Source organism: Pteropus alecto, unplaced genomic scaffold (genome assembly GCF_000325575.1).
Source record: "Pteropus alecto unplaced genomic scaffold, ASM32557v1 scaffold94, whole genome shotgun sequence".
Classification (NCBI taxonomy): domain Eukaryota; kingdom Metazoa; phylum Chordata; class Mammalia; order Chiroptera; family Pteropodidae; genus Pteropus; species Pteropus alecto.
This window is the reverse complement of record NW_006437736.1, coordinates 6,120,289-6,134,019: the sequence shown is the minus strand read 5'-3', so window position 1 is coordinate 6,134,019 and position 13,731 is coordinate 6,120,289. Positions and strand designations below refer to the sequence as shown.

The 13,731-nt window shown below is 42.9% G+C and overlaps 1 protein-coding gene across 1 annotated transcript in view; it reads left to right on the top strand.

The window, feature by feature from the left end:
* Positions 1–13,731, top strand: part of STAB2 (stabilin 2) — a 129,589-nt gene that overhangs the window by 21,017 nt on the left and 94,841 nt on the right. Inside the window, exons 7-10 of the mRNA XM_006914703.2 lie at positions 3,345–3,470; positions 4,146–4,342; positions 6,542–6,675; positions 13,309–13,442. Coding sequence (XP_006914765.1) covers positions 3,345–3,470; positions 4,146–4,342; positions 6,542–6,675; positions 13,309–13,442 — 591 coding nt within the window. The remainder of the gene's footprint in view (positions 1–3,344; positions 3,471–4,145; positions 4,343–6,541; positions 6,676–13,308; positions 13,443–13,731) is intronic.

Genomic DNA, 13,731 nt, shown 5'->3' with positions numbered 1-13,731 from the left:
AAAGGTTTTTATAATACTATAAAGTCCCTGAACTTAATTTTAAAATTGGCCAAGGAGCAGCTTAATTCTCACAAGAGATAAAAACTCACCAAGAAGCACAGAAAAGGTGCTGAACCCCACTAGGAATCACAGAAATGCAAATTGAAACTGTAATGAAGTAGTGTTTTGGAGTTTTGGAGGTGATGTTTTGGTTTGGTTTTTGTTTTTTGCCCACTATGTCACACAGATTGAAATGATAGATAATATCTATCTCTGGGTGTGAGGAAAAATTACAGTACTGTCAGTGGGAATAGGAATTGCTACAACCTGTGAAGAAAATGTATCTATTAAATTTTAAAGTATGATCACAGTTCGTTGCTGTGGCCCCAATTGTAGGAATTTACAATTTACAGGAGGGATAAGCACCAGTAGTCAGGAATATATATGTACGAAGAAACTCATGACAGTGTTGTCTGAAGAACAAAACAAACTGGAAACATTGAGCGTCCACCAGTAAGAAATGGTTGGATCTTATGCTAGTTAGAATAATGCCAGCTGCTGTCAGAAATAAACACAAAAGTTCAATAGCTTAACAGGATGGTTTCAAAACTGCTCCCAAGGCATCTCAGGGTACCACATAATCCTCACAAGGCTGCTATAGGATATTTTAAATGTCTGAGGAAAACAGTGATGCATCTGTAGAATACCGTTCAAACTACTAGCTTCAGTTAGATCACACTTTCAATGTTAGGTAGCACTATATTCCTTTCAATGATATCACATCTTTACAAAGTTACATTTTCAGTGGCCACTGTGCTAAAAAGCAAGGACTGTGCAAAAATCATTTTGGCCAGAACAAAGGTGTAGTTTCCAGTCTGGTTCTAAGGATTAAGAATTTGTGTAGTGTCCAACAAGCTCACACATCCCATTAATAAGTAAATGTGGTTATTTAAGAATGAAATAAAAATATTTATCTTTCTATTAACTACATTACTTTTCCAAATTGCTACTAAGTTCTTATGACATAGTTACTGAATTCTTCCGTTCTAACAACTTAATAAACGGACCTGGTAGATACTTCCTTTGGACTGGGGTGCCATGAAAAAGACACCAAGGGCACTGAGAATTTGGGGAACCTCTGGCTTAACACAACAGAGGTATATTTTTTAGTCTTGTCACAGTTCATTGTGGGTGTTTCTGGCTGACACCAGCTTCCCACTACATAGTGATTAGGGATCCAAGTCTTTCTATTTCGTGTCTTTGCCATTCTGTGGCACCCCAGAGTACTCTACTTTGAACCATAGAAGGAACCAGAGAGGATGGAGAAGCACCTGCTTATAAAGTCCAGAATAACACATAGAACTTCCACTCCGTACTCCATCAATGCAAACTAGTCATATGACCCCTCCTGGACACAAAGGAGGCCTGGAGATGTAATCCTGAAAGGCAGCCACTTTGCAGCAACAATTCTACTTTATGGAAGGGGTGGGGATGTTCTCTACGAATATTTTATTCAACTACCCACTGCCGGAAGAAATTCTTCATGGGCCTCTCATGGTTGTGTACATCCTGAGAGCAGCTCACTGGCTGCCCTTCGCTCCAAGCCCTTTTCAAGGATGTTCATATAGTGAATAGCCTTGGAAGATACAGAGTCTTCTTTGGAGATTACCTCTCAGCCCAAATTTGCCCCTTTTGCCTGCTCTGTGATAATGGTGGTGGGCTTTGGAAATATTTCTCATTTGCAAACCAATAAGATGTGATGCCTTATCAATAGAGGGTGCTGGAGGGACACTAAAGAAGGAAGGGTTTTCTCTTCCTGTTCCTGGTTTAGTTCACTCGCCAGGCTCCTGAAAAATAGCTTTTCTCCACAGCTCAGCCCTGTGGGGCTCGACTTCCTCCAGCATCCAGCCACTGTCTATTTTGTCTAGTGTGAGCCTCGGGCAGCAGCAGCACAGCCAGGAGTCCCAGACAGTGCAGGCTTGTGCCTGACCCAGGAGCATGCTGTCCTGTGCACCCTCTCCTCAGCTCCATGCACAACAAGAGCCCTACAGGGCTGGCCATCTGGAGAGCTGGCCACCCCACCTTCATTCCACACAGCTGGCCCCGGAAGCCACCCGGGCCCGAGGCACATATAGAAGTCCACTACACTTCTGAGAGGGTGGTTATTACCTCATGGTCCCAGGAGCTTCCCCGAGTACCAAGTGAGTTCTGAGTGTTGGCACCTCTCTGGGAATGACCTTCCCTGAAGCCCTAGAAGGAAGATTTCCGGCAAATTGCACCATGAAGGCACCTTAGCACCTTCTCCACCATCCAGTGACCAAAGCCATGCCCTTTCTGGTGACATCAGAATCTCAGCTCTGGAGGGAGGAGGATTTAGCTAGGGTACTGTCTCAACCCTAGAGCGGTGATTGTTCTTCATATTTCTGGTATTCCTTTATTATTTAGAATTCTTTTTAACCCCCACAAGCCAATTCCCCATTATTCCAATTCTCTGTTCATAATTCTTTACACTAAAACTTTCCCTAATCAAATTCTCGTGTGGTTTCTGTCTCCTGTGTGGGCCCTGATTAATATACATTGCCTATTATTAAACTAAAAATAAAAATTTTTAAATTAAAGAAAAAAAAAAACACATAGGTTTCCTAAGATTCGAGCTCCTCTCCTGTAATGAAACAAACAGTCAGATCTCAGTCCGGCCCCCTTTGCATTGCCTCCTGGGAATCGGAGCTTAGAAGAAATGGTGTGAAAATGCAGACTCTCTGAGTACTGCTCTTGATGTGAGTAATGAACTGTCTTTAATCTCTGACCCGGGAATCTCACGTCGTCGTCTACCAGCATCCAAGACACTGAATCAGCCCAATTTGTTAGCTTTGTAACATGAGTCTGATATGGCAGACTCTATAGTTTTTAATAACCATCTATATCCCATTGATATTATAAAATACTACTCAGTTATTAGATATCATTAGATATTAGATATATATAACCATCTATATCCCATTGATATTATAAAATACTATTCAGTTTTTAGATATTAAAGATCGTTAAAGACCTCTAGAATATATTGTCAACTTAAAAATCAAGTTTCTCAATATTTTAACAAGATTCCATTTTATTTAAGAAAAAATATGTAAATAAATTTATAAATAAGCATATTATACCGGTTGTTGACATTGGTTATTTGGGGAATGGGATGGGAGAGTGAGAATAAGAAGATAGTTAATTTTTACTTTATGCTTTCTGTGTTTTTTGAATTATTACAGCAAATCTATCTTACTTTTAGTAATAGGAAATACTGCATCTGTCGAGCGTTTTGTAACTGGTTATTCTGCTCGTGCAGTTACCTCAGCGATCTTCCTTTGCAGCCATCCCTGAATGTGCAGCTTTGCTCTGCCCACAAAATTCCAGATGTTCCCCTTCCAGTGAAGATGAAACAAAACTGGAATGCAAGTGCCTTCCCAGTTACAAAGGCAATGGCCAATTCTGCGAGCGTGAGTAGAATGCAGATCCTGCTAGTTTATTGATTGAGATGTTTTGGTTACTCAACAGAAAAAAAAACAAAAAGAACTTACGACCTCCCTAATATTAATGCAATGACCACTGCTATTTCTCTCTATGTCATTGAATGAAACATATAAACAGTTTTAAGCAAAATGCACATCATGAAACTGGAGCCAGACTCCTCGAGTTCAAATCCCAGATCTGCCTATTACCAACTACATAGCCTTGGACAAATGCTTTAACCTGTCTATACCTCTATTTTTCTGTCAAACGGAGATAATATGGTACTCACTTTAGACAGTTATCAGGATTAACTGAGTTAATGTGTGACAAATGTTTAGAAACAGAACCCAGTACATATAAATTCTATAAGCATTAGTGCTTTATTTCATGCTATTTTATATTTACATCCATATATAACATGACATAATAATATATTACCACAATATCTGTAGTTCTAATCTCGGATGGCCATATGTAAATCTGTGTTGCAGGTAGGGGTGATCAGGTAGGGTAAGACGAAATGTTTCTTTATTCCCTCTCTTTAACCCGTTGAATGCCTTTGCGGCTTTGATGAGCTGTGATTGGCAGTCCCTTCACAGTTCAGTTTTCCTTCTCCATCCTGAGTGTAGTAACCGTCTCTTATTGTGTCATTGCCTCTCAAGCCATCAATCCATGCTTACAAAACATCTGCCACCCTCATGCTCGTTGCACATACCTGGGACCAAATCGGCACAGTTGCACATGCCAAGAAGGCTACCACGGGGATGGCCATGTGTGCTTACCAGTCGACCCCTGCCAAACTAACTTTGGACACTGCCCTACGAAGTCTACAGTGTGCATATATGATGGGCCTGGACAGGTGAGCGAATGGTGCATGGAACTGATGAGAACAGAAGTAGGACAACCCACTGGAGGCAAAACGTGCCAGAGGTGTAATTTGTCCTTTGTGCCCTCCATTCTCCCTTTCAGTGTTCTGTTTGGGCTTCCTCTCCAGACAGACCTGCATGTGCTCAGGGCAGATTTTAACATGTCCCCTCCCCCGTCCATCCTCTACACATTTTCCAAGCTGGCCAGTCAAAACTTAACTGTCCTACATTCTCTTCTGTCCCAGCCCTATATGTTGATTGACAAAATATATACACAACTCAAATTAGATGAACAAATTAACTGTTTGCCAAGTCTTTTCCTCTCCAGACAGACCTGCATGTGCTCAGGGCAGATTTTAACATGTCCCCTCCCCCGTCCATCCTCTACACATTTTCCAAGCTGGCCAGTCAAAACTTAACTGTCCTACATTCTCTTCTGTCCCAGCCCTATATGTTGATTGACAAAATATATACACAACTCAAATTAGATGGACAAATTAACTTTTTACCAAGAGTGAGTGTGTAATTGACATTCAGCAGCAATCCTCTAGTCTCTATCATGTCTCTTCAAGATAACAGAGCAGTCTGAGGACCAAAAATTCTCTGTCCTAAGGGATGAACACTGACAAAATGTCAGGCAGCATTGACAGATGGTAGGGATCGTTTCTGGGGTGAGAACCTGACCTTCTAAATCACATCACAACCTCAACTGGTAAAAGTTAGCCTGGTTAGGGAGCTATTGCTGAGGAGTTTAGTTGAAAGAGCCTTTTCCTTAATATATCATTCATCTGTCACATATTTACTGAGTGCCTACTGCACCCATAACTGCACGTCAGTGAAGGGAACCCCTCCGTACAGAAGGCCATCGGCTGCCTGGGTGAGAGGAGAGGTTTGAAGTTCCTGACGCACAGTCATGGGTTCCCAACAGTCTAAACAGCACCCCCTGGGAATGCTTCCAGCGGTCCCTGCAGAGAATCCACCCAATCTTATCTCCGAGGAAAAAGAATATATCACATGACATTTCTGCTATCAATTGCTGAGACAGGTGTGCAAGAAATTCAAAGGGCTGAACTCTCATCCTCGAAGTGAGGTCCCTCATAGGCAAAGTCATGTTATATTCTGAACCACGGTCCCAGCACCTTGGGAGTGAGGTTAAAAATAGTCTTTGTCTCTTAAAAAAATGTGTCCCAAGGCAGATTTTCATGTCTTAGAAACCCTCCATTGCTCAAACAAAAACAGCACATTCATTATTTCCATTATTCTAAAGCAGAATATTCCTTAGCCTCAGCATTAATAATATTTGGACCAGATAATTCTTTGTTGGGGTGGGGGGAGCTATCCTGAGCATTGTAGGAAGTTTAGCAGCGTCCCTGGCCTCTAGTGGCACTGCCTCCCTGTCCTGCCCCATTGTTAAAAATGTCTCCAGGTATTGCCCAATGTCTCAGTTGAAAACCATTATTCTAAAGCAACATCTGAACCTCAATCTCTACTCACCTATAGACGATCTAAAACTAGGAATTATGGTGCCAGCAAACAAGGAAACTGAGAAGATCACCTATCAACAAGGTACATGAGTTTCCCAGCAGATGAGCTGGACAGACAAGGTTTCCAATTCCAGATCCTTTGACAGAGTTCTAGTTTAAGCTCCCACTTGGGACATACCGCAAGTTAGTCTTCATGGCAGAATAAAAATATGAATTTAAGAAGACTATAAGCTTGATTTTTAATTTTTTAAAATTACAGTGGACATTCAATATTATATTGGTTTCAGGTATACAGTATAGTGGTTAGACATTTATATAACTTACGATGTGATTCCCCACAACAAGTCTAGAACCCACCTGACTCCGTATATAGTTATTACAATATTATTGACTGTATTCTGTAAGCTGCACTTTACATCCCCCAAAATCCTGCCCGGATCCATGTAAGTAAGTTTAGAAATGGATCCTTTCCCAGTTGAGCCTGCAGAGGAGCCCCACTACCCTGGTCAGCTACTCTGTTGCAGCCTCATGAGATATCTCGAGGCAAAGGATCTTCAAACTAAGCTGTGCCCAGATTCTTGACCATAGAAACTATGAGATAATAAATGAGTATTGTGAGCAAAAAAACAAAAAATAGAAGAAAAAGAAGAATATCAGCTTAAGTGTCTAACTAGAACCCTATTGTTTTTCTCTCCCTGTCCACTGCAGTCTCACTGTGAGTGTAAGAAACATTACCACAACTTCGAACCTGGAGTGGGGTGCAGTGTGACCGATATCTGCGCATCTAATAACCCCTGTCATAGGAATGCAAACTGCACCACCATCGCACCGGGCCAAACCAAGTAAGTCTTTACAGTTTTACCACCATCTTTCTAAGTGGCCAGTTGATGCTGTAACTTCTTGAAGAGCTGGAAATGTGTCTTATTCAGCCCTGCATCTACGCCCAACACCACATAGCACAATGCAAGGAACGTAGTAGGCACTCAATAAATCTTCATTTAATGAACGAATCGTTCAAAAACGGTTTCCTTTGCGGTGACCATTAGAACAATCTGAAGTACTGACCTGGCCCGCTAACATGGTATTAAGTGGTCAGAGCCTGGGAGAAGGAAACCACTCTCACTGGGAAAACAAATGTCTGTTGCAATTGCAAGGGTTTGACCTCTAAGGTATATGCCTGTTTCCTCCTCTATGAAATATTACTTGTCAGTGGTGCAAAACAAGACGAGAGAAAGTGAATAAACACTAGTGGTGTTTCCTGGACTCCAGGTTTCTAAAGAAAGGGTTTGCTGTGAGTAAAAATATTTGTGTGACAATTCCTGAGGCAGAGACAGCTTGCATGGTGGGGAGGAGATGGTACTTAGAGTTTAAAGACCTGGGTTTGAGTCTCTGCACTGGTATCTATCAGCCCCGTGACCTTGGGAAAATGACACCATCTCGCTGGCCTCAGTTTCTCCGTGTATTAAATGAGCACAACGATGTCTACTTCTTAAAGTTGTTGTGAAGGTTATGTCAGAGAACATTCTGGAAACTGCAATACAGCTTATTATGTTGTTACTAGCGGGTAAACTGAGGCTAGAACGGACGTCTTTTGACTCCCAGACCAAGGCTTCTATCTCAATGCCACTTTCAGTTCTCATCATCATCAGACTCCCATTGTGAGCTCAAAACCATAAAAGACATCGAAGCGTGTAATTATAAAATAGTTTCTGTGGTTCCAGAGCTGCCTTCTCTCTCCTTTGGAATTCATTCCTTTTATAGCTGGGTCTTGAATATGTGGATTTGCCAAGATCGGTCTTGCAATCATCACATTCTATCTGAGCGCATCAGTAAATTGTTACTCACCGTGGGTGGAGTGGAAAGAGCTTGGGTGTCAGAACCTCTGCGTTCAAATCCCAGCTCTGTCACTTACCTTAGCCTCTCTCAAATGGTGTTGCCTCTGTCATGAAAGGGGGAGAACCAGGCTGTGAGGGGGATGACGTGGGACTACAATCATCAATCTCTGAGCAGCGCGTGGCACTGGAAGTCACTCCCTACGTGTGAGGCACACACAAACATGTCGCGGCCATGAAAAGGGCACATATGCACCCAACACGCATGCCGTAAAGGCACATCCCCTCCTGAAATACAGATTCGGGTAATAGTGACAACCGAACAAGCCTGCTTGCACTCTTTCTACCGTCCTCTGAGAGAGCTTGAGTAGAATACTCCAAACACTTTCTTTTCCTTCGTGTTTGAGAAGATGAAATTGAAAAATGATACTGGAACATCGGAATAATATAAGTTGCATTAAAACTTGTGTTTAGAATGTCAATGGAACAGTGCATTTTAGGGGTGTGTGTGTAACTCACAAACCTCCTTGATCCTCCCACTGCTCTCCCCGCCAAAAACTGACTATCTTCAGCTGAAAAGAGGCCTAGGTAAAGGTTGGCTAAGTTACATTGATAAAATACGGGGCCGTCAATAATTTAGTTTAGGAAATTTAGTTCACCCAGGATAAGCAATTATAAAACGAAGGCTTATTTTGTTTATGCCGCCTCGATATGGCCATCAGTTTATGTAGCGTATTCAGAATCATACTGTGTTAGCCACAGAAGACTACTCAATGAACAATAATGGGTTCAAATGTGGACCCCACCATTCACCACCAGGGTGACCTTGGACAAGTCATAGAATTTTTAGAACCACAGTTCCCTCCCCTGACCAGTCAAGCTAGACACCAAGAGTATCTCCCTGGGAAGAGCTACCACTTTCAACTATAAGCTCCATTTTGATTATCACTGAGGAGAACAAATAGCTTCATTTTTACTTTTACTCAGGAGAGGCGGCACGTCAGAGCCACAGAGGAAAAAGTCCTTCCTCTCTTATTTGGTTCAGTTCAACTGAAAAGACTAGATGCGACTGAGAATTTTTGGTCCTCATTCCAACTGTACAAATGTGCAGTGAACGACATTGAAATCTAGAGACTCTTGGAACACTAGTGACGCTGATGACATTCAGTGTTTGTATAAGATTTGTACAGGCTGGGATTTCTTGATGTGAACACCGAGAATCTTGTCCATGACAACATGATGCAGAGGCAAGAACATGGACTTTTTCAGACCGACCTAGGTTTAAATCCCAGCTCAGCTACTCCGAGATGTGCTTCCAGCAAAACGGCCTTTAGACCTGCGTGACAGGCGGTCCTTCCAGGGACACCACATTTTAGAGAGCCCCAGTTGGCCCTCTGCTGGCCACACCAGGGCAAGGAGTCTGAAGGACCCAGGGGACATGCTCTCCCAGAGAATAACCTTATTATTCTCTGCCCAAAGCACCTCCAGGACATGCACAGGCTTTTCCTGGGACCATTCCCCCGAAGTATGGGCAAAGGTGGCAGTTTGCTGAGGGTGCGGATGAGCCAACATTATCTCCATCACTCTCATGAACACATCCTTGACTCTAGTTCTGCTAGTACCTCTTATTCTTCAAATACACCACAGTATCCTCCCTGCTTAGGCACCCTTCCCTCCTACCAGCTCTGAGTCAAGCTAACACACCAATTCTTCAGCGTTCAGCTCTAGTATCTCTACCTCCAAGATGCCATTCCTGTGCCCCCATCCACTCAGACGCAATACCCTCTGGGCTCCCAAGGCACCCATCTATTACAGGTATCACCCTGAACTGTGATGAGTATGTAATAGGGTGGTGGTGAGCTCAAGCACTGTCACTTACAGGCTGTGTGATCTCGAGTGAGATACTTAACCCTCTGAAATGAGGCTAATAACAGAACCCCCATAGGAATGTTGTATTAAATAAGATATCATAGTAAGGCCTCTAGAAGTATAACTGGCATAGGAACTATCCATAGATGTTAGCTATTATTAACATTACTGATCTCAATCCTCAGCTAGAATGTAAAGTCCTTGGGGGGGTCCATGTCATATTCATCTTATTGCAACAACTCCTGTCCCCCAGTGAAACAACGTAAGTTTGGAGGAACAAATGAATCAATGAAGGAATGAAATGAATAAGTGAAGGAATGAAGGAAGCAACAGTACTAAGAGTTTGGGATGCCCTATAATTAAATAAAACTAAATCTCATCCAGCATTAAACATAATTAATCCCATCCCATAAAGTATAAAATGCAAATGGCTTATGGGTGTTTTTAAAGCCTTAACAGGAGATCTTTACACCTGATAAAGAACCAGTTTATAAAAGAGGCAATGCTGAGAATGGTCCCTTAGTGCAACTGAGACCATTTAAGTTGGAAAATTATCTCATGAAGTCTCAGACTTTGGACCAAGATTTTAAATAAAAATAAAAAATATTTATGTCTCAGACACTCCATTCAACACTGAGGCCATTAAAATACAATTCTCCTGCCATCCTTATGGAAAAACAAGTCAAGTCCTTCACACAAAACATTGGCCTCATAACAGCTTAGGGAAGTTTTAAAGAGAAACATATTTAGTGGTTTGTCAGAGTTACTTGTCTTCCTATTAACAGTTGTCTTCGAATGAAACTTATGTAACTCAGGGCAGGATTAATTTTCAGTGATGACTATGTATCATTTTCAGGAGTTACCAGTCCCCCTCTTCGCCTTCTTGAATTAACCATCCCGTGTCACAGTGCTCACAGAGAAGGCTGCTGTTTAAGTAGGAAACCGTTGTTCGGTTGTATTATTCAGTTGTAGACTCTTGCTTCATGGTTAGATTATTCGGTTGTAGACTCTTGCTTCATGATTAGATTTACCCTACTGGTTTCCTAGAGCAGGGCTTCTCCATCCCAACATGGCTGACGTTTGGGGCCAGATAATTCTTGGTCGTAGGTGCTGCCCTGTGCACTGTAGGATGTTTGGCAGCATCCCTGACCTCTGCCCACCGGATGCCACTAGGAACTTCGCTCTAGTTGTGACAACCAAAAATGCTTCCAGACATTACCAAATGTCCCCTTTTGGGGGGGGGGAGTGGGGGATGGGCAAAATTATCCCTGGTTGAACACTACTGCTTTATAAAAACCCTGAAGACTCAATTAGTAAATTTATCTGGCTGGGAAACTCATATGTATCCTTCTAGAATTACCTTAAATTTCTATCTCCTAGAATCTGTTCTATATTTCTCCAGGCATAATTGGTCACTTCCTCTTCCATGCCCCATGGCATCCTATTCAGTCTTCTCTCGTGGCTCTTACTATGGAATTTAAGTCATCTGTTTATGGACTTGTCTTGCTATGTCCCAGCCCCTCCACGTGACTGTGGTTCTTATTGCCACCATTTCCATCTTCACCGCCATTGTGGTCATCATCATCGTCATCATCTGCCAAGTACTGAGCTTTTTCTATGTGTCTGTCAGTTTGCCATCTATTTTTCATGCATTGTCTCTTCTACCGACAGCCCTAAAGGCATTATTAAACTTATTTCATAGATAAGGAAACTGGAACTCAGGAGGTTAACTGGCCTTACCATGTTGCTATAAATTATTTGTTTTCAGGTTCATCTCTAGCACATCAGATGCTGCAAGGGCACAGTATCTGTTATTATCATCTTTACAGCCCTCTTAATTCAAGGTTCCCAGAATTAAGTAAGTACTTAGAAAATAATCCATTTGACTGTGAGGCAATGTCCCCGGTGCTGAGATACAGTGAGGAATTGGGTAGAATCCAAGTTCTAGAAGAGCTTCCCACCTAGCAGAGGGAAAAACACCGCAAGAGGTAATTTTGATGGACAGGGCTGTGATGGAGGTATCACCAGGATACTCCTGGCAGGGGAGAGAGTCAGGAGGTCAGATAAGGCTGCCTAGAGCAGGTCGCACCTGAGCTATAAGGTGAGGCTGGGAGAGCATTCCTGGAAGGGCACATGGCCTGAGAAGGTCATCATAGTCTAAAAAAAAGCAATTTGGTGTAGCTGGAATTTGCAGTGAATGGCAGGAAAGAGATCATCAGGATCCCCTTTCAGGGCTTTGCACGCCATGCTAAGCCCTTATACCTTGTCCTGTGGGTGAAAGGAGTCCCTGAGAGATTTAAGCACAGAGGTACCATATTTCCCTTCTGGAGAGACCACATAGGGGGTTGTGTGAAGGATCGATTTGAAGGGAGGAAAACGAAGGACAGAAAGACCAGTTAGGAAGTCGTTGCAGCAATCCGAGCAAGGGGCGATAAGACTCTGAAACATTTGTTCGGCAAACTTGTTGAAAATATTTCTATTGGGCATGGGACCACATTTATAAACACGACTGGATTGATGAGTTATCTCTGAGGTATAGTATAACCGCAGCATCCCTGCATCTGTCTTCTCTGAAATGTTCTTCCCTATGTCATATTTGGTTCCCCACTTACCTCCAGGATCCTGATGAATGTCACCTTCCTAAGCACCTTACCGATTTCAACCAGCTGTCAGCTCATCTTTGCTGGGCAGTAATGGTGTGCTAGAGCCAGGACTTACTGATTCGCCAGAGCTGATTGTTAATTTTTCAAGGACTTTGCAAGTTGGTTGGCATCACGTTGGTAGTTCGAGACTGGCCGAGGTCGGAGAGTGAACCATGCAAATTAGAAAATGCTGAAAACTGGGGCTCCCCCACTCCCGGCTCCGGAGAGCTGATTGTGCAACATTTACCAGCACTCCACTGCTGGCATCTTTAACTGTATCTTTAACTCTCTTTTTCTTTTATGAAACTAAAGTATGGCATAAATTCTGTGACTTTGTTGCTTCTATATTTTAATTCGGTGATGACTTGTTGCACAACTATGAATTAAGTACCTACTATGGACTATGCCCTGTACTAGATCCTAGGATTACAACAGTTAATAAATCAACACAGCCCTTGCCCTTACTCTTTACTCAAATTAGATAGGGAAGCAGATATTAATCAAATAACCCCTCAGTTAGGATGCAACAGACACCAGTGACACAGAGAGGAGCTATATAGTACCACGAGGGCACAGAATAAGGGGGACCTGATCTACAGTGGGGAGTTGGGAAGGGGATGGATGATCAAGGAATATTTCTCTAAAGAAAGGACAGTTGAGCAGAGATCTCAGCTCGGGGGGAAGGGGAGGGGAAGAGTCTTCTTGGCAGATCAATAATTCTGAATCTTTACTTGCAGCTGGCTTCAGAAGCTTATTCTGACTCAGTGGCTCTGCATTGGGGCCCTAGAATCTGCATTTATATCACTCCAAGTGATTCTGGTGTCCATGATCTCTTGATCACACTTTGAAACACACTAAGGCAAAGAGTATACAAAAATATCTAGTGTTTATAGATGTGCATAATTTATTAAGTATCCATTTCTCGTGGGCCTACTCTATGTCAGGTACTGCAGTGGGAGTGCTCACCTGTGTTCGTGCCTCCCCTCTCCTGGCCTTGTCCCTGGCCTACCCCCTGGGCATCACTTTCCTCATCTTTTGCAGACAAGGAATCAGATAAGAGAGACTTAGACTGTAGGATCTCACCAATCAATGGCTCTGAGACCCTGAGAATGTGTTTTCACCCTCTCTATAGATGCACATGCCAGAAAGGTTACGTGGGCGATGGCTCAATGTGTTATGGAAACATCATGGAGCGACTCAGAGAATTGAACACTGAACCCAGAGGAAAATGGCAAGGAAGGCTGACTTCTTTCATCTCGCTCCTGGGTACGTGGCTGCGGGTATAGATTTCCACACTAAGGGCGACCCTCTTTCAGGCAAGGGCATCTGCAAGATGCAATCATTCAGAAAACGGCAGGCGAGCGAGGCAAGGCTTGTCTCTTGGGATCAGCCCTTCTCGGGAAGGGTCATGTAGGTGAGACAAAAAGCACAGGCAGCTGTTTCCAAGGAGACAAGCAAGAGTTAGTGCCAAGAGATCCGGCAATGCAATAATTAGGAGGCAGAGAGCTGAGGACAGGGTCCTGGGGTTGCCACAGATCAACAGGTCTACAACAGC